The sequence below is a fragment of the Mauremys mutica genome, chromosome 3 (assembly GCF_020497125.1).
Source record: "Mauremys mutica isolate MM-2020 ecotype Southern chromosome 3, ASM2049712v1, whole genome shotgun sequence".
NCBI lineage: Eukaryota > Metazoa > Chordata > Testudines > Geoemydidae > Mauremys > Mauremys mutica.
This window is the reverse complement of record NC_059074.1, coordinates 94,900,253-94,927,375: the sequence shown is the minus strand read 5'-3', so window position 1 is coordinate 94,927,375 and position 27,123 is coordinate 94,900,253. Positions and strand designations below refer to the sequence as shown.

At 41.5% G+C, this 27,123-nt stretch overlaps 1 protein-coding gene across 2 annotated transcripts in view; it reads right to left on the bottom strand.

The window, feature by feature from the left end:
• Positions 1 to 27,123, bottom strand: part of NKAIN2 (sodium/potassium transporting ATPase interacting 2) — an 819,309-nt gene that overhangs the window by 537,050 nt on the left and 255,136 nt on the right. The window contains exon 3 of one of the 2 annotated variants that reach the window (XM_045008616.1): positions 5,571 to 5,643. The exons of the other annotated variant lie outside the window; for it this stretch is intronic. Coding sequence (XP_044864551.1) covers positions 5,571 to 5,642 — 72 coding nt within the window. The 5' untranslated portion in view covers position 5,643. The remainder of the gene's footprint in view (positions 1 to 5,570; positions 5,644 to 27,123) is intronic. 2 annotated transcript variants of the gene reach the window in all.

The following is a 27,123-nucleotide window of genomic DNA, read 5'->3' as shown; positions in this document are numbered from 1 at the left end:
TTTATTAAATCAAATTATCATATAATTAATAGCTGTATTATAAGTGACAATATATAGACATCTCTGTATATGTACGTTATATTCAAACAAAACTATTTTAAAAGATTAAAATTGTAAAGTCAAGGACTCAAAAATTAGGAAATGCCAAAATTAAGGTTGCCTGTACAACCTTAATTTGGCCCCCTGGTGTGTATATATATTATGACAAACTTCCATTACATGAGCACATACTATTTTTTCCTTATCCCAGCCGCACGTGCCTCAATGTTCTCATCCCGGGGACAGTTTTCTTGCCCAGCCAGACCTTCCCCAACAGCCCTACTCCTGTCCCAGTCTTCTTGCCTAGCCAATCCCAGTTCCCACTCCCCTGGGCCATCTGCTCCCAGTTCTGCCCTCATGCCTCCTTACCTAATGTGTTTCTTATCCCTTCTCCAAAGCATGGCAGCACTAGAGCGTCTCAGAAAAAGTTTAACAGAATTGAACATGGGCAAAACAATGTGTTTTCCCTAGCCTTGGAAACAGCTAAATCATTTTGGCTGGGGGAGAGGGCGGGGAGGAACGCCCAGCATGGAAAATTTCAGCCTGAACAGTTAAAGTTTAGCAAAAATGTAAGCAACTCAGAATACGGTTTTATAACGGGATGTGTTGTGCAACCTTAATAGTTGTTCGACCAGCCCAGTCTAGAATACAGTTGAATATTGTACATATACAAGTAATACAAAAATCACAAAACTTAAGGGGTGTGGTACCATTTTCTTCTAAAAGATCTAACCATGTTTCATAATAAGATAAATGAATCTGTAAATGAGATGATGCACCATATTCTACACATTGCAAGCCAGACACCATTCAATAACCTGTCACAATATTAAAGGATTTCCTCAAGAGAGCTGAAATCTCTGGTGAAAAATAAAAAGCGCAAATGCAATCCTGTGCAATTGTCAGAGCAGCCAGCCCCACTTACCTTTTATAACCGTGGATAAAAGATGTAAATGTTTAGGGAGTGGGCAGGACAGTAGCCTAATAAAGGAGGTTACTATAAATGTCTCTTTTTGCAGTATACCTATCCAACTTACATGGCTGAGAGAGAAAGCTAACCCCCAGTTCCAAATATATCAGACTCTTACATTGATCAAATAATAAAACTCTACTTTAAGCATAAGGTACTGACTTTTATTATACAGAAAAATATCCTAGTATTCCAAAAAACTCTTCAAGGGTGATAAAGCAAGAAACAGAACATGGAGGTTACTTTAACCTGTACCAGAAAATAAAGGATTACTTATACAATTGTGGAATGATAGCTGCCGCTCCCTGGTTAAGGCTGCAGCTGTATTTTTATCATAGGAAAAGTTTAGGACTTTTCTTTAAATTACACACACAAGTCATATTGGCATCAAAACTGTGATGTTAGGACCGGGGCCAAAGTAGGATTTTCTTCTAGACAGTGCGAAGTGAATTAAATAAGGGGTACCTAATTATAACATACTAAATATAGACCTGTTCTACTCTTTGTGCTATTTGCAAGCAGAAAAACAGAACAAGAGAGGAATAAAACTGAACTTTCCTAGAAGAGATTAATGCACAGCACCAAACTTGATGAACCACTCATTTCAAAAAATAATAATTTTAAAATCAGGAATGCCATTGGGGATTGCTGGCTATATGATAGCAGGTCAAATGACTGCAGAGTCCTAAACTTTCATTTGAGTTATAATTACTTCCAAAAAGCTATGTTGCAAGAACATTAAGGTTGCAAAAAATCAAGTACTTAAAAATGTTTGGCATTGACCACCAGTGATGGTGGAACCTACAGACCCACATCGCAGAGAATTTCCACTGGAGTACCTGAGAGTATGGAGTTATCTTTTATGCAGGCCAGTGACTAAAGTGGGATGAAATACACCTTGCCAGTGAATTTTGCAGTTATTTAATGAGAGCTGAGGAATGATGAGACTCTGAAAGCTTGGGTTCTATTCCAGATTTTGAAAGGGAGTGTGTTCTGCTATACGCAAACACTCCCAGTCTCCCACTTTGGGTTCCTTGTCTGAGTCCTAGTCTTCCCCTAACTTCAGCTCCCAGTCCCAAACTCCCCATACCAGTCTCCCACTCAGGTTCATTGCTCCAGTCTCCTTCCCCAGATAGTCCCAATTGCTCCCCACTCCATTTCCCCTAGGGCTGTGTCCCAATCTACTCCCTCCACCACTTCCCCACTTAGGTTCAGATCTGAGCCCCTCTGCATTTGAGTCAGGTTTTTCCTCCTCCAGACTGCTGGGAAGCTGATGGTGGTGGGGAGCATTTTTAGAACAGAAGAGGCTTGTCTACTTCCTCTCAGTTCTTGTGTCTGGCACCACAGTGGCCCACAACAGACAGAAGTAACTGTGGGGAAAATACTACTCAGCTCCTACAGTCCTGCTAAAGATGACATATTTGGAAAATGTAGCTGCCAAACTCAAACAAGTCTGAGCATTTGTGAATTCAGATTTTTCCAAGTCTTATAATTTATCATTTGGGTATCTCCACTCTCCCCTCCCCCAAAAGGCACATCCCCTACTTAAAAGGCACATCTCTGCCAAAATTTCAAGCTTTTGCTCCAAAGAATGGAGGTGCTAGAGTTTTTCATTTCTCATTTCATTTCCATTTTTCAACATGGCAAAACAATGCCTTTTCCCCCTACCGTCATTCTGAGAAGTGGCGGAACTGTTTTTGCTCAAGTTTTCTAGACAACAACCTCTTGAGTTGCTCCTGATCACTGTTACCATTTCGACTCCTGGGCTAATGGAAGCTCCCTTCCCTCACGTGTCCTTAGCGAACTCCCACCCTTACACTCTCATAGCCCTTTGCACAGAGCTCTTCTCATGTCTCCATGCCCATTCCCACCAGATGATTGTGGGGGAGGTCCTAAGGAGCAACTCAGGGGTACAAAAGGAGAAAGCCGGGTGGGGGGGGAGGCAGGAAGCACCAGAGCTTCTCCTTCTTCTCCACCCAAAATACTCCTGTGGCTCGCAGTACTGAGACTTGCCCTCTGATAAACCATGGGAAGCACTAAGGTGGACAAGGCAGGGAAGCACTAAGTCTTCCGTCCATGATTTCTCCAGCTGCACCCTCTAGTCCTGGCAGCCCCACACCCAGTCATTGGGTCACTGGTGGGGAACCATGGAACTGCTGGGGGTGGGGGGCATGAAGACATCTGGGCCATCTGGTATCTTTTGAGGGAACTGCCAGGAGCAGAGGGGTCCAGCTGGGGGACACTTTGGAGGAGCTCAAGGATGCAGAAGGAAGTGCTAATAGTCCTTCGGTGTCTAATGTCTGAGACTGTCTTTGACCTCTACTCCTGCAGCATTAGCTTCACCCTAATGAAGTTTGTGTGGGAGCATGTATTACATATGATATGTGTAGGTGCACTCATGTATGTCACACACACACACACCATCTACCCTTTACTGGAAGTACGTGACATAGGGAGTTAATGTAATTCAAGTACTGACATTACTTCCCTACTATTCATGGGAAAATATCAGAAATACAAAGAATGGTTTATCAAGGTTATTTTTTCAAATTATTCATCTCAAACCATCCTAGTGCACTCTAACCTCTTGCTTATCCTAGATCCTAAGTGTCAATGTGATTTTAAACACTGATCTTCCTCCTCTGCCTATCTGCCAGGTGGAGTGACACCAGTATTTTCAGCTGTTTTATTCTGATTGAGAAGTGGATCTCATTATTAAAATCCCTAGAAGTTTCTCAAGGCATCCCTGCCTTGACACTTCCAATGGTGTGGACAGCCATAATTCCCTATCTGCATTTCTTAAAAGCAGATAAAGGTCATGAATAAATTACTGAGCACTAGAGTATGGAAAGAAAATGGACTGGTGCTAAAATGAAACCATAAAGATTTATTAAAACCCTCCTTCCACAGAAAACATTTTGATACCAGGGAGGCCGAGGTTGCAGTGCCATTAGCAAGTGATGACCTTTATTTGCCTCTATAGACAATAAATAAGTAGGCAAAATGCAATAAACCATTTCCTATATTTACCAATGAATTATCCACCTCATTAGCTAGGGTTTTATTCCTATCCCCTTGATGTACTTGTGCTTCCTCACATCTGTACAGTATAAATTTACTGAAGCTTTGGAATCTAAATGAAAAGGTCTAATAATCCATCACTAGGCAGCAAATAAAAGGACAAAAGTTATGTTATTTTAAAAAACTCCCCATCCCAGAGAAAGGGCCAGCAACAAGTTAACATTCTGCTACCATCTTTTTTTTCATTATAACATTTTCACTTGTTTTCTTCTCTTCCACCATGAAACCTCCTTAATACCCCATAACTACTATTTGGTTTCCTCCTGCGGATTACATGTCACTGTAGCCCTCAGTCCTAGACTAATCTAAGGAAGAATAAAATCCAGCTCTAAACCATCAGGATTTATAAGGCTTTACCTCATGGCTCAATGACAAGCTACATCTTCTTTACAAAATAACAATTATATTCAGGTATTACAGTGCATTTTGTATTTGTTTTGTTTTTTAATTTAATTTATTTTTCTTGTAATCTAATTTAGGCCTGGCAAAACGTGTTGGATTGAAGGATCTAGAGACTGAAATCTCAAATCAGATACTACAATGATGAGTGAACATTAGGAAAACCTGGATAGGTACAGATATACAAAGAGCAAGTTGTATAGTAGAAAGAAAGATCTCCATGAAAGGAAAGAACACATATCCTGTCTTTACAATCTGAATGTAATGGTGTTGCACCCGTCTCTCAAGAGCATCCCTTCTGGTTGGGTGTGTCTGCAGTCTTTAAAGAGTCCCAGCCCTGGTATTGGGCTGGACCCTCAGGGCTTCCTCCCTGGTGGCAATGGTTTCACACTCTCTTGATCCATCTGGCCTCAACTGGGCCACTAAATAGTTCAGATCCCCTTCTGGGAATTTATCACTGTCCAACTGTTAGCCACTTTGCCAGTGACCTATGAGGGGACCCAAGCCTGCCCACTACTCTGGGTCCCAGCCAAGGAACCCTAAGAATAGCAGTCATGTGCCACCTTGTCCCTTTAACAAAATTGCTTTCAGTTTCCTGGGCCATGTCCCCACAGCCCCAGCCTTCACCAAACCTTCACTCTTACCCCAGGGCTCTTCTATGTTCAGGCCCAACAGCCAGCCAGGAGCTCTTCCTCACTCCCCACCAGCACTGAACTGCCCCTGGTGCTTCAGGTCCCTTTCACCAGCCAGGAGCATCATCTGTACTCCTCTGGCTCCAGCAAGGCTCTGACTCTGGTCTGCACTGCAGCTCTTATACTAGCCTGCAACCCTATGATTGGCTAACTCCTTGCAACCTCCCGATTGGCTGCTTTCCTGTACAGTCTCTCTAGGCTGCTTGGAGGACTTTGCTCCACTGCTCCTATCCCAGGACAGGTGTGGCAGGACCCTGAGGCCTCCAACAGGGGGACTTCTGGGCCTAGTCCACCCAATCACACCACACTAGAAGTTGAGAATCAAAAATGGATGCTCAATTCTGCACTCTCCTTGTGCTCAAAGACTTTAATACATACAAAGTACTTACTTTGATACCTATTTCTGCACCCCTCTGCCTCCCATCTTCTGTACGTTGTATGTCTGTAAGGTGCTTCCCCATCCTGCAAACATGTAAGCATGTGAGCAACTGTACTCACTGTAAATTCAAGTAGTTCTACTGAGAATTCAAAAACAAATCTGACATAAACAGTTACCTAAATTTATACTAATTCCCATTTGTCTGCCCTATATGAAAACAATTCTCTGAATTGCATTAATACATTATTATTTTAAGAGAAATTAGTTAATATTCATATATTTAATTATGTAAATTGTTACATAAATGCCAGGTGTTATTTATTATTTCTGGTATTTGTCATCTAGTCAACATACAATTCCGTGACAACAACAACTGTTAACTAAAACAGTTCTGCAAACACTTAGGGTATGTCTACACTGCAGTTAGACACCCAGGGTTGGCCCGTGCCAGCCTGAGCCTGGAAGTCTACAGAGCAATGAAACAGCTCTGCAGCCTCAGCCCCGCAAACTGGAATCTGCTAGCATGGGCCAGACGTGAGTTTTTATTTGCAGTCTAGACATACCTTTAGGCATGCGAGCAACTTAATTTGTATAAGTAGTCTCAAACTCAGGGAACTGCATATGAAAGAGGGGAGTCTTGCATTAAGAACTCAGCATTGCCTAACTACCTTTTAAAAAAAAAAAGATAATTTGTACAACTGAGTTTTAACTTCAAGTGTCATGCTGTATGTAGGAACCTGTACTGTAGGATATCTTGAAATCCAGCAGCCTCGTTTTAGGTACATGCATGATGATAAAGTCTTTAAGGTATGCATACACTGACACCCAGAGACCTGAGATTTGGGATAAACAATGAAACCTCAGTCCCACTGAAGTAAGTGGCAAAATTCCCATCAAATTAATTCCCACTGACCTCCGGGAGGAGGTGGGGGGGAGATCAGAATCAGGATTTCACCCCAACTCCCTAATTTTTATATTTTTTGTGTGCTTCCTTTCATAAACATTGTACTGTTATCAGAAACAATGATGAAAGACATCTTATAAATGTAAACTATTGTTCTTTAAGAGGTATTTAAAGTTACAATGAATAAAATAAAGTCTTCTGGAAGAGGTCTTCACTCAGAATCTAAAGTATGCATATTATCCATGCCCAGTTCCATGTTCAGTCACAATGAAGACACATATTAAAGGAGCACCACATGATACTTGCTATTTAACTGAAATCACAGTGCATGGGAGGTCAACAGTCTGAATACCATCCAGCGCCCACGCTGCAGTAAACCAGTGTACTGTGACACTGCTAAAAACACTTTCTATTGATTGTTTCTACTGAGAAAAGGCTATGAAAGTAATAAGACAGATTTGGGCAGCAGAAAGCTGAGAGAAGTAACACCACCAAAGGCTGTAATTCCAACAAAAACAAAAACATCATGTGTGTTACAGATCAATGGCCTGGAAATAAGCAAAAAAGCTTTGTGCCACTTTTTAAAAAGTGTTCGAGGCCACAATTAACTTCTGAAAAATAAACCATAACTCTTTATGAAATAACCTAAGTAATAACAAAAATGAAGCAGTACCTTGTGCTTACTTTATCAACAGTGAATTTAGGGCTTGAAAGCTAAGAGAGGGCATAAATTTTAAGTGGAACTATTCCTGAGTAGCTTCATGTGAGGACAGTTATTCCAGGATACAAGTGCCTTGTTCTGAATTAGTTTGATCCGCTTTGAAAATGGATCCAAAAGTGGATTATGCTAATTCGGAAGAGAGCACTCTTATCCTGGAATAAGAGTGCCCACCAGGGCCAGCTCCAGCCACCAGCGAAGGAAGCAGGTGCTTGGGGCGGCCAATAGAAAGGGGCGGCACTCGTCTGGTATTGAGGCAGCACGTCCGGGTCTTCGGCGGCACTTCGGCAGCGGGTCCTTCACTCTGTCTCTTCTTCTTTGGCGGCACTTTGGTGGGAGCTCAACTGTTTGTTTTGTTTTGTTTTTCCTCCACTTGGGGCGAGAAAAAAGCTGGAGCCAGCCCTGGTGCCCACACAGGAAGTTAATCAGGAATAGCTATTCTGGAACACTTTCCCATGTAGATATACCCTTAGAGTGCATGCATGTAACTCCTTCAGTGGGTGCTGTACAGATATCTATCTGAAGTCAGCATTTGGCCCTTACTGCTCATAAAAGGTACCAGACTGACAGCACTGTGGAATCAATTCAATTCATAGAACAGGTACAACCCATTAACAGACCTTCAAATCTGACATGAATAAAACACTTACATTGGTTCAGATTCGCCGCTGTGCCAATTCAATCCGGAGCCTCTCTGCTAACAAGGATGTGGATTGTTGCTAAGTGTACTGATGGGGGTTCCTAAAGTTAATTTTATGCCAGGGAATGGTGCTGGATTTACGGCCCTGGAGAATGAAATCTTCTATAAGTAAATAAATAATTGCCTTTCATCCTGAAGGTTTGCTGCAAAGTGATTATCAAACTGTACACATACAGCAGCACTGAAATGCAGCCAGCTGGTGTGCAGCCCATTAAACAACAATGCTGGGTGAGAGGGGAGGCATTTAACTAAGTGCACCAGACAAAACTCTTTACTTATGAAATCTGTCATGGGATATTTGGTGTCCACACAGAGCAGAGAGAATTGCAGTTTTCAAGGTCTTGTCTGTAAGAGTCACACAAAGAATAAGTGACTGCTGGGCAATTTTCTATCTCAGGATGAGATCTCTATGGATCCAAAGAGTTTGCATTTTGGACCACTAAGCTATTTCCTTCAGCATTTATCTATCTTTTATTTCCTTAGAAAACAGTACAGCACAAGCCATGGCAGCGCCAACTTTCCCACACGTCACTGACTTCAAGTTACCTTCTCCAATGGGTAAGGGCGGTTCATCCTCCATAGCCCACTCAGCCCCCAGTTTCTCTGCTGAGTCTACCAACAACAGTGCCAGAAACTGGTAGTGACGTTTGTGGCAATGATACCAGTTTACTTGGATTAAAAGAACCTACCAGCTATTAGATAGTAATTTTTGGTTACCACCAGCCTGGGTTGTAGTTGAACCAGTGACCTTGAAATGAAAGGCTCTGTAGCCTATTACCAAGTTCCGGAGCTATTCAACCCCTAAAGGACTGTTTTTTCTAATAAGAAACAAGACTCCCTGTTTGACTTTTGTAATCTCTCATGCAATTCAGCACTACTGAGCAAGAACACCATCGTGTGTCCAGATTCCCTCCGAAAGGAAAAAAAAAAGGCTCAAACTGCTACAATTCTGAAGATCAAATATTTTTATTTCTGTACTAAATACATTGACTTAAACTTCATTTAATTCACTGGGCTATTTCTCACCACTTTGATATTAACAAGATTTTTTCCCCTCACATTTGTCTCTATTTTTCTCATTTTATATATATCTTTAATATTTGGTTACACACACAGTGCTTTCAAGAATCTGGGAGAACACATAAAAAGCAACACACAGACGCAGATCACACGCTGCTTTGAACACAGCTTCAAACCTGCATAAACATATGATCTAAATGGGACAGAGGATAGATTATCTGGTGATTTGAGCATGTGACTAAGATCTAATGAATTCTGGTCCTAATAGACTTGTACCCTGAATTCCTCTGGAGCCTCAGACCAGACAATTAAATATTGTTCCCAATCTGGCACAGAACGATCTTCCTGCCTCTTACTATCCTGTGGCACCTTATAGACTAACAGACGTTTTGCAGCATGAGCTTTCGTGGGTGAATACCCACTTCTTCGGATGCATCCGAAGAAGTGGGTATTCACCCACGAAAGCTCATGCTGCAAAACGTCTGTTAGTCTATAAGGTGCCACAGGATTCTTTGCTGCTTCTACAGAACCAGACTAACACGGCTACCCCTCTGATACCTGCCTCTTACTGTGAGACTAAATTGCCACCATGGTCCTTTCTGGCCTTTTTAAATCCACAGGTTTGGCTGTGACCAAGCAATGGAAGAGATGCAGTGGTTGGGGGTGCTCTTCGTGACATCCAGCCCTAGTGTTAAAGCTACAACAGGGCAGCTTTAATTTGCACTACTGGAGAACAGTATATAGTGGACCATCACCCTGCCTGTCATGCCTTCTCCTTCCCCCTTATGCTAGGCTGGGGGTGGGGGTTCCAGAATAAGGAATGGCAGAGCTGGGTGGCAAAGCTGTGCCAGTGGAGCTACTTTTGCTGGGTTTGTAACAGCAGGGTTGCCCTTTACACAGCAAGAAATCTCCAGGGGCAAACTGTTTGCTTTAGCAGTGGAAAGTGAACTTGGCTGACCAGAGATTCTCTCCTGTGAATTTTCAGGTGCAAAACAAGGTGCCAGTGCACTCTACAATTGTACAATAAATGCCTGTTCTCTACCCACTGAAGTTAGTGGGAGTCTTTTCATTAACTACAATAGGCTTGGATCAAGCTGAGACATCAAGAACATTTTTGTGGTCAGGAGAAGGGTGCAAGGTTTTATTTTCAGGGGCATAGAAGTTGTCCTCCTGGAAGCCAATAGGTCAATTTATTTTTATAAGGAGAATTGCAAAGGTGGAATAACTGGCTAAGAAAAAAAATCCTATAAAATCATTACAAGGTACAATCTGAATATGCTAGCTAATGCATTAGCACTGTCCTGCAATAATAATGCCAGAGACAAATTCTGAGTGCCTATATAACCATTTTAAGGCAGGCTCTTTTCCTAAACAGGACAGTGCATCAGTGACATTAATTACTGGATCTTGTGTATAATTTTTTAATGATTGTACAGGCAACAAAGAGACTGGTGTGATGGGCTGTATAAATCAAAACAAAGCAATAGTGTTTATAGCCTTCAATCTCTGCTAAATAGAAGTTGCCACTGCTTATATCCTGGGCTGGTGTGTATCTTTACACTACTTTTCGTAGGGGAGATGTGAAGAGGCTTTGCATGGAGGTAGCTCCTGGAGGAAGTCTCCATGTATTAGTGAGTGACCCTTTAGCAGGATGTAGATGGCTATCTCCGACCCACATCATTCTGGGCAGGTGTACCATGACCCTCTCCTTGTTCTGTCCCCTTTCAGGTATTTAGCACCCCTGGTGATGCTGAAGTCTCTCAGTCCTTGCTCCATGGACCACATGGATCAAGGTTGTACCTGGACCGTGTGCTGGGGTGCAAGTTAGAAGAATAGCTCCCTGCACTCTTCCTTCCACTCTGTGTACCCATGTGGGGCTAGGGATCATCTAGCCCCATACCAACCTATGCCAATATAAATGAAATGACACTGGATATGGCTAAGTAACCAAGTGAACACAGAGTAGAGATTTCCCCAACACATTGACTTACACCCTCCATTTAGAGGTTCTCAGGGGGCACTGAGGAATTTCAATTCAGGGATAGCTCCCCATTGAAGAATGCAAATCTCTTGTGTGTGATTTTTTTTTTACATCTCTATCTTTGATTAAATAACCCAGGTTTGGGGACTTAGATTCTTACAATTTATTAATAGCAATTAGATTAGCCACTGAGGCTTCAGAGATAGTACATTGCCTTCCTTACTCCAATAAACTTCCCATTTATTAAAATTAATACACATAAAGGATTCGATTTAAATTACAAAGTTAAATTTGAGATGTTAAGAATCAATCCAATCATGTTTAATTTACATGTAAGAGCTATTAACATAGCTTTCAGGAGAGCAAGCAAGGCAAAACCTTTCTCCTGCTACCAAGACAAAACTTTCTGTTTTGACATACAATCTTATTTAGGTGTTTCAAACTTGAGGTATTTCAAGAGTGTCATCACTTGGCAGTTGAGTATTTAATGTTCATGTAAAATAGGTCCAATTTAAAAATTCTTTGAGATACTTGCTTAGTTTAGTCCCAGTCATATTCCTCTCAAGAGATGTGTAATCCTAACACACACATACAGTGTACCTGAGCTACTTGTCACTCATGAAGTTGCTAATGAAAAGATCTGTGAATGCATCATATACCACAATACTTCTCTCCACTAAATACAGATAAGAAACCGTACAAGTGAAAAATCACACAGGAACTAAACACCACCTGGAAACTCCAGATCATATAGAATGCTGTTCACTTACTTATAACGAATTCCCTGCAGGAAACATTCTTGACCAGGATATTCAGAAAAGCTAAGCTCCCACAGTTGAGGACATATTTTCCAAAGAACTCAGCATGTTGGCTGTTGACCTCTTTTGAAATTCCAGCCATAAGTGTCGCAATGGGAGCTACTAAGCACTTTTGAAAATCTGGTCCTTATTCAAGTGCTACAACAGTAGGGGAGCTCTGTTCAGTGCTGCGCCCTGACTCTGGACCCTGAGCTCCTTTGGAAATTTGACCCTCTATTAAGTACAGCTAGTCTGCAATACTTTCCGATTCATTTCTGGGCACCAAGTGAAGTGCTGGTTTTGGCTAAGACTGAGCTAATAATGGGAAACATTTCCACAAATGTTTGCTGGAATTTGATACTAAAATTTGATTTGATCATGTTCACAACCCTTTTGTGCCAGCTTGCCACAAACATATATGTGCTCAAGTATTACCAGTCAATACTACCAAACAGGGCATTTTTAGTTTGAATTTCATGTTATATGTTCAATTATTACATTTACAATTTGCACTGTTGATTAGTTACATCGCACGTGCATCTATGGGACTGGAGTCATCTAAACATGCAAAAACTGAGGATAAACAGGGAATTCAGGCCTCAACCCCACAGATATTTATCTATATACACAAACATTAACTGTGAATTAAATATATAATGGAGCACCTTATTAAACTTCCCCTCTTCAAGAGAACCTTTAAAACACTGTTCAATTCCAGTGATTTCAAACTGGAATATACTAAAGATAGTAGTACACATAATGTACAACACTCTTCTCAATGATTTCGCATGTGATAATTTTGACCACACTTTTACTGGTTAGCTTGTATGCAATCAATTTGAAGTAATTAGTTCCCTAGTTGCTCTGCACAGGAGTTTATGGCCAACACTGATGGCAATAATAACTTTCATTGACAGAGATGTACAACTTGGATTTTCTGCATTGTTATATAAAACTGTAAATATTCAAATTGTACAACAAATACAAGCAACAATGAATAATTAGATTTTTCCTCAAACTGTTCACCTTTTATTTAAATGTAATGACAACTGGTTTGGAATCAAGGCAGCAGAAATGCTTTCCTTTTTGGAGAGAGCACCATATGGATTTTGTATTCTCAAAAGAGAAAGGAACGGCTAGGAGTATGTCCCCAAGGTTACGTGCACTTCAATAAACATTACACTAAAGTGTTTCAGGGGAATGAGTACAAGAGCACAGCTAAGTACATAAAAACAAATGAAATTATAATGAAACATTAAGTGCATAAAAGTGAATTGACTTTGCCAGTGCTGAATGATTTTCCTCAAGAACATCAGCTGCAAACATCAGATCAGTTTGCAAGTGGCTTCTAAACCCAGAATATCTAGCAAACTGAAAATGTTTTTTTTTCCATTCATAGTTTATTTAATATACTCTTAATTGCTATCAGAAATGATCCCATCTTTACTTTCATTATTATTTAATAGAACTGTATGTCTGGGGACCTATCCAAAGCCCAGTGAAGTCAAAGAAAAGACTCTCACTAACTGCACTGGGCTTTGAATCAGGCCTACAGCAAGTGTCCTGGTAACTATGCTAGGTCTGGTACAGCAACTTTGTTTAGAGTTCTAAGAGACTGATAAATTTCTAGGCCCAATGGGACCATCAGATCATCTAGTCTGACCTGCATAACACAAGCCAAAACCTATCTTCTAGAATGGCATCCAGTCTTGATGGAGAATCCACCTCTTCCCTAGATAGTTTGTTCCGTTCATTATTTACCTTCACTGTTAATATTTTGTGCCTTATTTCTAATTTGAATTTGTGAGGCTTTAAGTTCCAGCCAGTCTTGTTATGCCTATTTCCACTAGATTAGAGAGCCTTTTTAGTACCTGGTGTTTTCTTTCCATGAATGTATGGATACACAATAATAAAGTCATCACTTGATCTTCATTTAGGTAAGATCGAAAGAGAGCTCCTTAAATCTCTCACTATATAAGGCTTTTATTTTCAGTCCTCATGTTATTTTTGTGGCTCTTTTCTGCATCATTTCCAGTTATTGAACATCCTTTTAAAAATTTGGACAGTGGACACAGTATTCCAGAATCGATCTCTACAGTGCTGTATACAGTGGCAAAAATCACATCCCTACTTCTCCTCACCACTCCCTGTTCATACATCCAAGGATCGCTTTTTGCTACAGCATTGCATTGGGAGCTCACTTCCAGTTGTTTATAACTTTCAGAATCACAGCTTCCCAGGATAAAGTCTCCCATTCTGCAGGTGTGGCCTGCATTCCTTGCTCCTCGAGCAATAACTTTGCATTTAGCTATATTAAAACACGCTTTGTTTTACTGGGCCCATCTTACCAAGAGGTCCAGACCACTCCATATGGCAGTCCTCTTCATTGTTTATCACTCTGCTAATGTTTGTGTCATTTGCTAATTTTATCAGCAATGATTTTATATTTTCTTCAGATGGCTGATAAAAAATATTAACTATTGTCAGAGGCCTAGACCAGATCCCTGTGGAACCTCACTAGAAAATACCCCCATTCAATAAGAATTCCCCACTGACTAGTACATATTGAAACCTGTCAGTTAACCAGTACTTAATTCACTGCTTAATGGAGACACTCACATGCTTAGAGTTAAGCACATGCACTTAAGTGCTGTGCTGGATTGGTGGCCATAATACAATCTGACAAATTTCTTTATTTTCTTCTAACCCTGAAATGCTGCACATTTTACACTTGCAACTTGCTCCTGGAGTCCTATTCACTGAGAAAGTTTCACACATATCTCCACAAATTTGCACTAACCTAACTAAGAACCATATTGCTCTTTGAAAGAGAAAAAATCTGTTCTTAGAACATGTAAAGCTATTATCTTACTTCCATATTTCAGGAGTAGTAAAGCACAAGGGAGATACTATAGGAGCAATTTATAGAAGTACACTTCTACCCCGCTATAACACGGGGATCCAAAAATCCCGCGTTATAGCTGAAACCCCATTATATCGGCGTTGGGGCAGTAGGGCTCTGGCAGTGATTTAAAGAGCCCCTGGCTCCAATCACTGGTGAAGCCCCACTGCCACAGCCCTGGGGTAGGGGCGGCAGGGCTCCAGCGGGATTTAAAGGGCCCAGGGCTCCCCGCAGCAGCCGGAGCCCCAGACCCTTTAAAGCGTTGCCGGAGCCCCGCTGCTACCGCGCTATACGCGAACCCGTGTTATATCGGGTCATGTTATAGGGGGGTAGAGGTGTAGTAGGCTGTTATCCTATATGTGGATCAACTACTACAGGGGGACATGACACATTTTGCCAATGGCTCACCCTCAGGTAGCAAAGGAATGTATATATCAGCAATCCTGAGCTCTGTTACTGGCCCTGAAGGGGCTCATTGTTAACTTGCGCTCCCCATTGTTTGCTGTAGCCATCTTTTGTTTCTTGTCTCATACTAACTTTGCAAGGTCTTTGAGGGCAAATAAACCATCTTTTTATTTTGTATCTACAACAGGACTCCTAGGCATTAATGAAATACAAGGTATTAATGAGATACTACAGGAAGTGGTGTCTAGTCTGCAAAGCCAAGCACACAGATTTAGCACACACATTCTGAATGGCAGAGTGGCTCAATTAATGAGATTGGGGTCTACCATATTAGAGACCTGGTTCTATTTCCAGCTATACTAGAAGTTATTTTGTACATCTTCTCAATTACCTCATCAAGGAAAGGGAGAAATGATACATGCCTGCCTCCTTCGGTCGGGATATGAGTTCTTCCTCAATAACAATAGTTTTGTGCACTTTACAGCCCTTAAGTGTGGAACAATTAGTGGAAGAGCGGAGATGAAAACTCATGGTCTACTTCTGGTTCCCAGCTGAGCCTGTAATCAGGGGGGTGGTTGCTGCTTCTGCATCCCTTTGTCAAGAGATGTGTGCCTGCCATACATGAGGCTCAGTGGGTGTTGGAAACATGCTCAGTGAAGACTGAATCTTAGAGATTTCAGTAGCAAAAGTCTAAACCTGTGCAAATGTGGAAGCTTGTAACTCAGTCAAATCTGGCAGTTACAAACAACTGGGAATAGGGGCTTTTAATGGAAAGTTACAATTGCAAAATTAGAGATTTTCCATTCTTTGAGGGTATATCCAAGCACGTGGACAAGATTGATCCAGTGCATATAGTGTACTTGGACTTTCAGAAATCCTTTGACAAGATCCCTCACTAACGGCTCTTAAGCAAAATAAACTGCCATGGGACAAAAGGGAAGGTCCTCTGATGGATCAGTCACTGGTTAAAAGATAGGAAACAAAGGGTAGGAATAAATGGTTAATTTTCGCAGAGTAAATAGCAGAATTCCCAAAGGATCTGTACTGGGACCAGTGCTGTTCAACATATTCATAAATGATGTGGAAAAGGGGGTCAGTGAGGTTGCAAAATTTGCTGATAATACTAAATTACTCAAGATAGTTAAGTGCAAAACTGACTGAAAAGAGTTTCAAAGAGATCTCACTAAATGGGCGACTATACATACAAAATGATGGGGCCTAAATTAGCTATTACCATTCAAGAAAGATCTTGGCATAATTGTGGATAGTTCTCTGACAACATCTGGTCAATGTGCAGCAACGGTCAAAAAAGCTAACAACATTAGAAACCTTTAGGAAGGGGACAGATAATGACAGAAAAATATCATGCTTCTATATAGATCCATAAATTCCATATAAAACCTTGAATACTGCACGCAGTTCTGTTTGCCCGTTCTCAAAAAAAGATATATTATAACTAGAAAAAGGGCAGCAGAACATGATAAGGGGGATGGAACAGGTTCCATATGAGGAGCGATTACAAAGACTGGGACTGTTCATCTTAGAAAGAGATGACTAAGTGGGGCTAAATGATAGAGGTGTATAAAAATAATGAATGTTGTGCAGAAGAAGTGTTATTTACCCCATCACGTAACACAAGAACTAAGGTTCCCATGCACTGCTACCCCAAAATGATGGGAACCAACTGGCTAGTGGCAGTTCTGCAGAAAAGGACCTGGGGATTACAGGGGACGAGAAGCTAGATATGAGTCAGCAGTGTGCCCTTGTTGCCAAGAAGGCCAACGGCATATTGGGCTGCATTAGTAGGCGCATTGCCAGCAGATTGAGGGGAGTGACTATTCCCCTCTATTCAGCACTGGTGAGGCCACATCTGGAGAATTGTGTCCAGTTTTGGGCCTCCCACTACAGATTGTAGAGAGTCCAGCAGAGGGCAATGGAAATAATTAGGGGGCTGGGGCACATGATTTATGAGGAGAGGCTGAGGGAACTGGGCTTATTTAGTCTGCAGAAGAGACGAATGAGGGGGGATTTGATAACAGCCTTCAACTACACCTCTACCCCGATATAACGTTACCTGATATGACACAAATTCGGATCTAACGTGGTAAAGCAGCACTCCAGGGGTACCGGGCTGCGCGCTCCAGCGAATCAAAGCAAGTTCAATATAACGCGGTTTCACCTATAATTTTTGGCTCCCGAGGACAGTGTTATATCGGGGTAGAGGTGTACCTGCAGTGGGGTTCCAAAGGGTTCCAAAGAGGATGGAGCTTGGCTGTTCTCAGTGGTGGCAGATGACAGAACAAGGAGAAATGGTCTCAAGTTGCAGTGGGGGAGGTCTAGATTGGATATTAGGAAAAACTATTTCACTAGGAGGGTGGTGAAGCTCTGGAACGGGTTATCTAGAGAGGTAGTGGAATCTCCATCCTTAGAAGTTCTTAAGGCCTGGCTTGACAAAGCCCTGGCTGGGATGTTTTAGTTGGGGTTGGTCCTGCTTTGAGCAGGGGGTTGGACTAGATGACCTCCTGAGGTCTCTTCCAACCCTAATCTTCTATGATTCTGTATGATTGCTCAATGAAATTAATAGGTGGCAGGTTTAAAACAACCAAGGGGAACAACAACTTCACTCTACGCACAGTCAACCTGTGGAACTCATTGCCAGGGGATGCTCTGAAGGTTAAAAGTATAACTGGGTTAAAAAAAGAATTGGAGTTCACAGGTGATAGGTCCATCAATGGCTATTAGCCAAGATGGTCAGAGATGCAACCCCATGCTCTGGGTGTCCCTAAACCTGTGACTGCCAGAAGCTGGGACTGACGACAGCGTATGGATCACTCCACACTTGCCCTGTTCTGTTCATTCCCTCTGAAGCACCTGACACCGGCTGCTTTCAGAAGACAGGATTCTTGGCTAGATTGACCATTGGTCTGATCCAATATGCCCATTCTTATGTTATGTTCTTAAGGGGCAGTTTTGCATTAAACATCTAAAATGTTGATATTTTGTATTTTGAAATGAAAATTGATGTTTGTCAGAATAAAATTTAGAAAGTGGAAGTGCCAGAGTTTTACCACTTCCTGGGGAAAACAGGCTCATTTCCATTCAAACATTATATTAGTTTTTGAAGCAAAAAGCCCCACAAACATCACAAAATTTCACTGTGCTTTGATTAATTTGAACATTTTTTCTGAAATTGAAAAGAAACACATATAACAAGCTATTGGTTTTGCTGTAAATATTTCACACAGCCTTCAAAGGAAAACGGAGCGGAGGAAGAAAGGCCAAGTAGGTAGAACACCAGAGAGAAAGTGATTTGATTATTATGGATGAGCGAGTCCAGAACACAAAGGCACACAGGTGATGTAGCAAAAATGCCAAATACGCAATCAGTTACATCTCCACAAGATGCAGGTTATGAAATAATCAGAAAGCCTTGTGCAGAGAGAACAAACCATTTAAAGGGCGTGGTCCTGCCACCAGATATATGGGTGAGCATCACTGTGTTTCTAAAAATCAGCTATAGACCTGGGCCTTAAAATGCCACCGGTTATGCAGATTTCCTGCCATGCAGGGTTAATAATACTGGAAGACATTGAATTCCTGTCCCTTTATTAAAAAAAAGACATGCCCTTTCCACAGGGCAGGTGAAGTTTTAGGGCTTCATCATCAGAGAGGCAGGAGCTGATTTTACAAGAGCCTTAGCAACTTACCTATGCAGAGATTCTGAGAGCAGGCCTATGCCTTATGTGAACTGTGGGTTTGACATGTTTTAGATGATGTTTTAAATATTGGTAGCTTACAGGAGAAATGTTTTTTATCTAGATTGACAAAGATCTTGCTGGAAACTGAACAGAAGTGATGCAGATCAAGTATTTGTTCTCTTTGTACTGAGCCTTTATTTTGCTTTTTGGTGGTATATTTAAAGGAGAAAGAATGAATGGAGCATTAGGAACAGTTTCTCATCCAGAAACACACTAATCTTCAACAGTTATCAATGGCAATGGATTTTTTTGTTTAAAAAAACAAACAAATTTGCTTAAACCACAAACAGCACATTACCCATCAACAGGCTTCTCACATATGGTACTTGTGGCTAATAATTAACAAAGCAGTGTTGCCAACTCTTACAATTTTATCACAAGTCTCACAATATTTGGTGTTTTAATTAAAGTTCCAGCTCTTGGAGACAAGTGATTACATGAGAATCTCAGCTGTCAAAAAAAAAAAAGGAGTAAGCTCTAGCTATCCTGGTTGTGGAGAAAAACTTGATATCACAACTTGAGCACCCTTTGAAGTACCAGAAAACAGAAGACACCCCACCCCTCCAAAAAATTAAAATTATTATTTTTAAGCCAGTCTCAGATTTTGTGGGGAATGGGGGTAGATTCAAGATTTGAGTGTTAGGAACTGGAAGTACTGGGCTACTGCATACACAACAGTTTTGACTAGGATTTTTACTCAACTCCTTTCAGCAACTTTTAATATTCCAGCCTTTATTTTTAGACCTGGCTGGTTAAACCAATACTATAGGACCTGATCCAGGAAACACTTATGGATGCACATAACTTTATTCACTAGTGGGACTATTCAGGTAGGTAGAGTTGCACGTAACCTTAACAGTGCAGTATGAGAGCCGGATTTTACAGAGCTAGGTAAACTTTGGGGGGTTTTAGGTTTGTGAATATCATGTATCGTTGTGTCCATTCAAAAGCTATTAAGTATTCAAGGTATTGAGTACTCATTACCTCCTGTAATTGAACTACACCCCACCCCACTCCAGGGGGATAAAAGTAAATCAAATTAAAACAAAACAAAAACTGATCTTAAGAGTAACCTTTGTTATATATTAGGGATGAAAGAAGCCAAATACCCCAACTAAAATTTGCACTGACACAAGTAAGCAGTCAGTATGTATTGTACTATAACTATTATTACTATCTAGGCATCATCAGGTGGTGCTGTTACCTAGTCTTCCATATTCTTTTTCTTAGCATGCAAGCAAGTTTTTAATCATGGAAGAAATCTTGTGGTGATATACAACGTTCTGGATTGAAGGAGCTGCATGAGCCGCAAGAGAGTTTGCTCTGACTTGATTCAATTCTTGAGACAGAGTTACTGCCTGGGAACCTGGCACTGGTGTTGTGTTGAGATTCCTGGGGGGGGGGGGAAAGGTTGCCCTGTATGCTGTTTGACCACCTATGTTCCAGGAGTGGAGTGTGTGAGTAAATAAAACAAGTTACAGGCTGTGTCACTGATGTCTCCTCTGCTGGGAAACCAATCTGCAAGGCCCCAAACATCTTCTACCACTCAGAAGAGGTTATACTAGTGTCAAGAAAAAAGACAACACTATTGTATTAGATAGTATCGTTCTTCCTCCTCCTCTTTTTCACAACAGCTCTACATTTGTTTTTTTACTTGGTCCCATTGATTTTTTCCCTGCTTGCCTCCTCTGCTCCTGTTTTGACAGTCTTTCCTAAATAGAATGTAAACCCAACATTTAGTGCAGCAGAACTTTTCCACACATAATATTTGAATAGGTTTGAAACTAGGCAAAAGCTAGCAAAAAGAAACAGTCATACAGATTCTTGTTGAGGCACTTCATTGCCCAATGTTTTTTGTCTTTTTATGCTAGCTTGCAACACCGGTTTCATATCTGCCAAATGCTGTATGTATTTTTCAGAAGTGCTTAATTTCTGCAAAGATACATAAACCATTTTCCAGTTCAAAGTGTTCCTGAGCTGGTCCAGGAAGATGCAGTCTCAACAGGAGACATAATGTGTTTACTGGCTGAACTATAGCTCTGTTCTTTGTGGTATTTCTTCTGCTCACTTAATGGTTTGCAATAGGAGAGAGCTCCAGGGAACTGTATGACCCCTATGTGTGTCTCAGAGTTCTGGTCGGAATGTGCTGCAGCTATTAGTGCTCAGCGTGTGGGAGGAGAAGCAGTTGTATATGCCAGTAAAATGTGGAGTTACTTTTGGGTTTTTCTCTCTCTCTCTCTGAAGCTAATACTAATTTCCCCCATCTCTAATTCAATTGCTATTCAGTGAATTCTACCTTACTATTTTTCTGAGCATGTGGGAGTCTGTGTATCTATCTCACCTTGTCTCTCCTCTCACAAACAGGGTGATTATTTTTAGCCATCAGCTCCTAATTAAAATGAAGTGAGGGTAATATCCTCTTCCAGGGTTGCACTGATGACAGAAACTCTATTATAAATGACTCACTACTGGCCAACAAAAGGTAGGTTTTGTTGGCTTTTGTGCCAGTTCCAGTTGCCTTTCCTAGAGCCTGCCCTGGGGGCCGTAAAGCCCAAGGCCAGGAACCCTGTTTTTGTGGGAAACAGAAATAGAAAAGAGACTCTCAGCTTTTGTTCTAAAGAAAGAGTACGTTCCTAGCATTCTTCCTTGCTGAAACAGTTTTGAAAGCTGACCTCCACCCCTGATGCAGGAAGGTGATGGGAGTGTGGAAAGTAGTATTACCAACCCCAACGTTTAAAAAAAAAAATCATGAGTCAGGCCCCGGGAATCATGAAATTGGCTTAAAAAAAGGACAAGATTTAAAAATAATAAATGTTGTGAGGTTTTTTATATATATTTTCTGGTACTGGAGTTCTTGGGGTTTATGTTTTCAAGCTTTTCTTCACAACCAGGAGGGTCAGAATCTGATTTTTTAATTAATAAAAGCTGAGATTCTCAGTTAATAAACTGATTGCAGCAGGTGGGACTTTGGGGGGGAACACCAAATATTGCAAAGACACGACCAACTCATGAGAATTGGCAAAACCAGATCAAGACACCCCCATATAAAACTAGGCAGTTAAATTTGGGTATATATATTCTACAGAATCATTTCATTAGCACCTCCTCAAAATCCTTAGGCCAGCCCTTTGCACATGAGCAACCAAAAATGCTAAGATCCGCTCTGGCACTTCCTCCTTAATTTCCCCCTCCCGCCAAGGCATTGCTGAGTAAGCTTCCAACAGGATTTTAGAAAACGTGTCCTGGTGAAATGTGTGCAGTTGTGTGGGGTTTCTGTTTTCAGGTGGTGCGCCCCAGTATTAAAGATGTCCTGCCTAAAGCCACCTTTAACTTTCTTCCATGTGCCCAACTTCTTACAGAAGCCAAAATACACGGAAATTTCAAACAGAGCATTTTTCTATTTAAAACTCTTGTTTAGAGAGATTCTAATTTAGTGTGTTTTCTCAATCCTACCACTCTCCATGTAGAGTTTAAAGTAAGTCTTTCCTATCTACTATTCAACACAAACCCTACATTCACCAAGCACCAGTAAAATTAACCAATACTTTCCCCCTCCTCCTCTCATTAACCAGAATTGGAAGGGTGAGAGAAGTACTGATCAGCAAGAATTTCCTCTGCGCTCTCAAAAACCAACCATGCTGCACAAAAAAATAAAGAGTTTGTCTGACATTCCCTAGAAATTGTGCTGGGTGGTTTGACTTATCTTTGCCCTTATCTTTAATTTAGTATTTTTTTTACTTTGTTTTATCTCTAATTTTCGTAATATGCCCAAAGCTGGATTTTAATTCATAAAAATAATAGAGTAAAAATAATTACTCCAATTACAGTATTTCGGAAATGAGGTGAAATGGTTTAGATCTAAATATACACACAGGAGATGAATATGGTACTACACTGACTTTAATTATGGGATTAGCACTGCTCTGTTAACAGTGGCATAGAAGTACCATAATAACTAACGTGGACTTTATTAGTTCAATATATTGTAATTCAAAAGTGCTTTCTACACAGAACTCATTTAAAGGAGTTGCTCAAGAGCGTGATGTTGCTGCAGAACCAGAAGTGTATAATTTGCTTGCTTTGGAAAAAGCGCTCTTGTTCTTTTAGGTCAAGGAGGTGTAATACCAATTAAAGTGCTAAAAGACAGCAGCATAGACATAGTCTATTAGAGATATTCGGCTTTGAAAAGCAAGATCCAAAAAACAAAAGAAATTCTGAGTAACAAAGGAAAGATGCTGGGGTTTATTTTTAGTTGTTTGTGCCTAAGCCCCTTTAACAGTGGGAAATACACAAACACAGAGAACAGGGGACATGAATACTTAGAGATGGAAACACAAGAAACAGAAAAAGGCAAGGTGTGGGGAAGGGGGAGAAGAAAGAATGCCTATTTTCCCAAAGAGGATGAGTCACTAATAGCCAAATGTTAAAAGGCTGATGCAGTGATGTGGCAGCAACACATGGTTCTTTATACTTTATCTCAGTTATAAGGATAACTTGGGTTCCAATTTGAGCAATGAAGACAGAGCTAAATGTGAAGGTGACATATGTTGTCTCTAGATGAGATGGCAGTTCTACAGTTATTGAATCAGCCACTTCCTCTAGTCACTGGAATGTAAATGGAAATTACCCCAGCCCCGATTATGCCATTTTTCTACTCCTCTCAGAGAAGCCAGGTTGCTAAAACAGAGACCTATTGTGGGAGAAGAGGGATGTTGGAACAAAAATCCTTGCAGTATTAAAGGTAACTCTTCTTACTCACCCCCAACATCTCAAGGGGAAAAACCAGACCCTTCAGAAAGAAGGAAACCAGAGAGGTGACAGCTCCTAGGCCAGACTTCAGAATAGATCTGGGCCTTTGTGTCTTCAGGAAGGTTCACTAAAGTCAGTAGGATTCCACATAGTCTGGAAAAGAGATGTCTGAGAGTATGTTGACACTGTCCATGTTACAGCATGGCCGTGGCAGTGCTGTGACGTGGGCAGTGTAGTCATGCTTTATCGCCGGGGGAGAGCTCTTTCAGCGATAACCCCTCCCCACCCCAAACGAGGGGTGGTAGCTTTGTCGCTGGAAGCATGGCTCCTGGCGATAAAGCACAGTCTATGCTGGTGCTTTTCAGTGCTAAAATGTTTGTCGCTCAGGGGGGTGTTTTTTCACACCCCTGAATGACTAAAGTTTCAGCGTTGAAGGTGGCAGAGTAGAGACAGCCTGAGAGGGGACATAACAGTTTTCAAGTAAAGGTTGTTACAAGGAGGAGGGAGAAAAACTGTTTTTCTTAACCTCTGAGGATAGGACAAGAAGCAATGAGCTTAAATTACAGCAAAGGAGGTTTAGGGTGGACATTAGGAAAAACTTCCTAACTGTCAGGGTGGTTAAGCACTGGAATAAATTGCCTAGGGAGGTTGTGGAATCTCCTTCATTGGAGATTTTTAAGAGCAGGTTAGACAAACACCTGTCAGGAATGGTCTAGCTAATACTTAGTCCTGCCATGAGTGCAGGGGACTGGAGTAGATGACCTCTTGAGGTCCCTTCCAGTTCTATGATTCTATAAGCACAGAGGTCTGCCTGTGTGAGTCTGATTGTAGGACTGGGCATTAGGCCTCAACAGTTATTGAGCTTGTAAAAAGTTAGATGGTTAAAAGCACAGATTTTCTATTTTGTTCTATTTGCTCAAAGCTTCCCACTGCGCATTTCTTGACTTCCAAACAAAAAATGTAAAATATATTAAAATACAAAACTTACATGAATATAAGGGCACACTTCTAAACACTCCAGAATCAGAAAATGCAAAAATTAAGATACTCATAGTAACTTGAACTCACCAACGTTACATATACTGACTGGGCTGTCAATAGTGTCAGAGAAGGGGAGACTGGGGTAAACCCTACAACAACATTATATACTTTGTTCTTCAAGTATTATGAGATCTATACAGTATAAGCCAGTTACTATTTTTCATTTACAAAGTCTATTATTAGCCTCAAGATTTCACCAGCTGAAGACTCAAACAAGCAGTCTGATCTGCTTAGTACCTGTTTTGTTATTCCAAGAAAGGTTCATTAAATCAGCTCAATTTCAATCTCCTTCTAACTTGACTTCCCAGCAGCTGTGAAGGTGAACACTGTCTTATCACTTTAGTCATAAGATCTCTCTCACTCTCTATTTTGGACAGATTCAGACTTGTCCGTAAGTAAAAGAAAATAGCTAGCAAGTTGCTAATAAGGGTTAAGTTTATTGCTTGTTCTATTGCCCCAGACTTTGTTGCTCCCAGGACTGACTTGAAAGAAAGATGATTGCATCTCAAGGGGTTTCCCTCCCTTATTAAACAATTTATAAACAAATAAAAATCCTTTTGTCAGTTGAGGGAGGAAGCAATTACTGCTTTCCTGAAGCGGGAACCTATTATATTACTGCCTCATCTCTTACTGTTTTTGACAAAAGTGTTCACATGGATGACAGAGCAGCTATAAGAGGCCTACTTCCTTTATGTAAGTATTACAAAAAAGATTCAATCAGCCTTTAGGTTTGGGAGTAGCAGAAGCATGCACTGGGGAGATGTGGCCTGCAATAGTGAAGCCTGCAAACCTCTTTCTCCACAGGTTGATATTAGCATGGTCTCAAAGTTAGTCTTATTGGTGGCTTTTTATAGAACTGTTCCCTAGGTACTTCAACACTGTAGTTGTCCATCACTGACATGCATATCAGGCTTGGCACTTCAGGCTTTTGTGATTAGTATTCTATTCTCTCATACTCTCTATCCTAATTACGAGTAATCCATGCTGGGCCTTAGTGCAATGTCCCTGATGTCTCTCATTCATCTGTGTGCACTTTAACTCATAGTGCAGCTTTAATCTATAGGGTTTTTTTTCCCAGAAGGCTCTGGTTTGGAGCAGCTAAATTGTTAGCATGTACATACTTTGGGCTAGGTTGTGGCTTTAATTTTTATGCAGGGGGCAGTGCAGAACAGCACTGGAAAGATTGTCTTTCTGCAATATGGGAGGGTGTCATTGTTGCTCCTGGCATGATGGCTCCACAGCCCTGTCTGCTACCAGCACCCTTTCTGGCATCCTGCTCCTTAGCAAGGGGCAGGAACACGCAGTCACTCTGCTGCCCAGAGCATAAGGACTAGTGGACATGAGCTAGGGCAATCATGTAAAGAGGAGTAAGTTTCTTGCCTTGCCCTTCAAGTCTGCACAGAGGCTAACCCTATATGAATACAGGTTGAATTGTATTATACAACTCTGTTAGTGTGTGAGGTAAACAAGTGACTGGGATGCAGGGTACAGTGGCTGGTATAACTAAGGGCTTAATCTGGTAACTCCTGCCCAAAAGATTTGGGAACTGTTGCTTTTTATTTAGCTCAGTCACTTGGGGCCCAGCCACTGTCAGCATTGCATGGGCAATTGATGGGATGATCAGAGCACAGGTGGGTATCTGGGGCAGCGTATTGACTTGAGTTCCATCACTATCAGAATGTTTTTTAAAAAGGAATGTTTTAATAAGTGTTCGTCTGACAGTAGCAAAGCAGAAAGCAACGTGACTTAAGCTACCTCCAGGACTGCATCTCTCACACCACTCTTTGGAGAATACTTCCACCAAGAGGAACGATTCAGCTGACAGGGCTTCTGCCTTTTTTCTCACCCCCCCCTTTAATGGCCGTGTGGAAGAATGGACTCACCCCTAGCACACTCCCTTGTCGCTGAGAATGAAATAGCAGGTCTTTCCACTCATCACTCCCACCAACAGTTGCTCCCCTGTGGTGGATCCCTTCTCACTACTTGGCCCTCTCATCAGATCACAGTTTAATCCTTCCTCTTCTGGGGTAAGAAAAGGACATCTAGAAGTCCAAAAGTGCCCCAACACAAGAGATCCTTCTGCCCATGCTTAAGGCTCGTAGTTCTTACATCAAACTTGTACACCCATTTCTCAGGGCTGGGAGAGAAATTCACTCCCATCCTCTCCTCTCCATTCCAACACAGGGCTCTTACTCCTGGCTGCACTGCTGTTTCCCCAAGCCACTTCCTATTGCCAAGCCCCATGTGCTGCTTCCCTGCAGCCTGTGCTCAATGCAGCCTCTCTCTCCTCAGGTTCTCAGACTTCTGGCTTCTCCATATATCCTCCCAGCTCTTTTCCTCTCTGCTGGAACACTGCTCCCACCCTCAGGACTGCCTCTCTGTGCCTTGCCCCCTTGCCCAGGCTCACCACAGAAATTCATTCCATCTCTGTGGCCTTCTTCACTCTGCCTTCCCCAGGCCCATCTCAATGAGCAGGGACTCACTCCCTCCCTCTTCTCTTCTCTTCTGGGTTTCTCTGTCTTGAGTCCCTCTCATAGGCTTCCCCCATAACTTTCACTTCATTCTTTTATGAAGAAGATGCAGCTGTG